Source organism: Panthera leo, chromosome E3, assembly GCF_018350215.1.
Source record: "Panthera leo isolate Ple1 chromosome E3, P.leo_Ple1_pat1.1, whole genome shotgun sequence".
NCBI lineage: Eukaryota > Metazoa > Chordata > Mammalia > Carnivora > Felidae > Panthera > Panthera leo.
This window is the reverse complement of record NC_056694.1, coordinates 9,089,757-9,092,002: the sequence shown is the minus strand read 5'-3', so window position 1 is coordinate 9,092,002 and position 2,246 is coordinate 9,089,757. Positions and strand designations below refer to the sequence as shown.

Sequence of the window (2,246 nt, the reverse complement as noted above, 5' to 3'; positions counted from 1 at the left end):
TTAGTGGCAGACCCAGGATGTGAAGTCAGACAGCCTGGCTCCAGAGCCCACACTCTCATCGACGACACCACGCTGCTTTTAAAGACATTATTTCATAGACACCTTGTGGTTCAAATCCCGGCTCTGCCACTTCTAGATACCCGTGGCCTGGGACAAGTAGCCCAGCCTCTCTGGGCTTTGTCCTCCAGGGCAAAGGGATAGGACTGACCACCAGCCGCGCCACCCAGCGCTTTACCGTCCAGGCCCGCGAGTGTCCTGCAGCGGGCACTGCACCAGCACCGGTGCTCCAGTCATTTGTTTTGTCAAACAACAGAAGGTTCCAGATGTGGGCAGGGCCTTCCTCGGCCCGCCCCCGCCCCGAGTGCAGGGGAGGAATGCAGGGGGAGGGGCTGCCCCCAGCCCGTCATTGCCTTTAATAGAGACCTGAAACACCGCCTGCTAAAAATACCCGGCTGGAGACGCATAAAAGCGCCGCGGGGCCGCCGCTCCGCACTTCTCTCTCCAAGCCTCAGCCAGACGCGCGGAGCAGAGCCAACATGACCGAGCGCCGAGTGCCCTTCTCGCTCCTGCGGAGCCCCAGCTGGGACCCTTTCCGCGACTGGTACCCGGCCCACAGCCGCCTCTTCGACCAGGCCTTCGGGCTGCCCCGGCTGCCCGAGGAGTGGGCGCAGTGGTTGGGCCACAGCGGCTGGCCGGGCTACGTGCGCCCGCTGCCCGCGGTCGAGGGCCCCGCCGCGGTGGCCGCGCCCGCCTACAGCCGCGCGCTCAGCCGGCAGCTCAGCAGCGGCGTCTCGGAGATCCGGCAGACGGCCGACCGCTGGCGCGTGTCCCTGGACGTCAACCACTTCGCCCCCGAGGAGCTGACGGTCAAGACCAAGGACGGCGTGGTGGAGATCACCGGTGAGCCCCCGGCCCTGCGGGGACCAAGCGGGCGGGGTGGGAGGTTGAGCCGTGGGCGCGGGGGAACTGGGCAGGGAAACTCCACCAAGGGACCCGGAAGACTTGGGACTCACCCTGCCCCCAGGCTCCGGCTCCGGCTCTGGAAAGGGGACTGCGTGTGCTTCCTCAGGGCCCTTCTGGCCCGAAAAGTGCTCTATTTGAGGGAAGAAATGGCCCCTTCCGGAGGAGACCTCCAGCCCCGCCCCCAAATGACCAGATCTCCGCGGGGCCACCCGCAGGCCCGGGGAAGAGGGGACTGACTGGCTCTGGCCCTGCTGCTTGCCCTAAGCCCGGGTCCGCAGAGGGGGCGTGTGCGCTTCCTTGGCGCCGCGCCCAGCCCCACCCTACTTTGAACCCAACTTTCCAGAAGCTTCTGAGGGGCCTCGGGCTTAGTCTGGCCACTCACTGGGGCATGTGTGGATTTGGGCGGGCCCCTCCCCGCAGCTTCTGACCTCCTTCTCTTCCCCCCCCTCCTTCCCCCCTAGGCAAACACGAAGAGCGTCAGGATGAGCACGGCTACATCTCCCGGTGCTTCACTCGCAAATACACGTGAGTCTTGGCCCCAGATTGAGGGGGGCGGGAAGAGGGGTGCGGGGCGGAGGGGGGCAGTGAGGCATGGGGGTGTAACTCTTGTCTTCCTCCTCTGTCTGTCTAGGCTGCCCCCTGGTGTGGACCCCACTCTGGTCTCCTCCTCCCTGTCCCCTGAGGGCACGCTCACCGTGGAGGCCCCCATGCCCAAGCCAGCCACACAGTCGGCAGAAATCACTATTCCTGTCACCTTCGAGGCACGTGCCCAGCTTGGGGGCCCAGAAGCTGGGAAGTCGGAGCAGCCTGCAGCCAAGTAAAGGCCTTAGCCCTGCTGTCCACTGCCCCCTGCCTCAGTAGCCATCACTGACCATCCCCACCCACCAACCTGTATGCTCTTTTGATACGTTAACCTTCTGTTTTTCTCAAATAAAGTTTGAAGCAACTGCCAGCCTCTGCCTCTGCCTCAGATCCAAGCTTCTCCAGGCCTTTCCCTGATTTTCAGTTGGGCCCTCTCTAATGGCCTGGGGTTCCGTGCCATTTGCTGGCTGACACACTGATCACTTTTGCCCAGGGTCTCCTGTGTGCCGAGCCCCATGCTAGGCCCTGAGTCCACGAAGAGAGAAGAAATGATTGTAACCAGCTGTGATGGGGGAAACCAGGTCCAGGCTTGGGCAGTCAGGGACTCAGAGGCTGCAGTCAGGTGCAGAGGGACAGAGCAGGGCCGGGGGAGGGGAGCTTCTTGGGAGCTCGGAGTCCCTTGCTGACTTCAGTGAGACTTC

At 63.8% G+C, this 2,246-nt stretch overlaps 1 protein-coding gene across 1 annotated transcript; it reads left to right on the top strand.

Moving 5' to 3' along the window:
• Positions 1–380: 380 nt before the first annotated feature.
• On the top strand, positions 381–1,915 carry HSPB1 (heat shock protein family B (small) member 1). The gene is made up of 3 exons (XM_042921601.1): positions 381–900; positions 1,425–1,488; positions 1,595–1,915. Exons 1-3 carry the CDS (start codon positions 537–539, stop codon positions 1,782–1,784), a joined length of 618 nt encoding a protein of 205 aa, XP_042777535.1. The 5' UTR covers positions 381–536; the 3' UTR covers positions 1,785–1,915.
• The last annotated feature ends 331 nt before the right edge of the window (positions 1,916–2,246 follow it).

Coding starts and splice junctions, on each gene's coding strand:
- HSPB1 (XM_042921601.1), top strand. CDS start 537: ATGACCGAGCGCCGAGTGCCCTTCTCGCTCCTGCGGAGCCCCAGCTGG. Junction 901..1,424: donor CGGCGTGGTGGAGATCACCG/GTGAGCCCCCGG, acceptor CTTCCCCCCTAG/GCAAACACGAAGAGCGTCAG. Junction 1,489..1,594: donor TGCTTCACTCGCAAATACAC/GTGAGTCTTGGC, acceptor CTGTCTGTCTAG/GCTGCCCCCTGGTGTGGACC.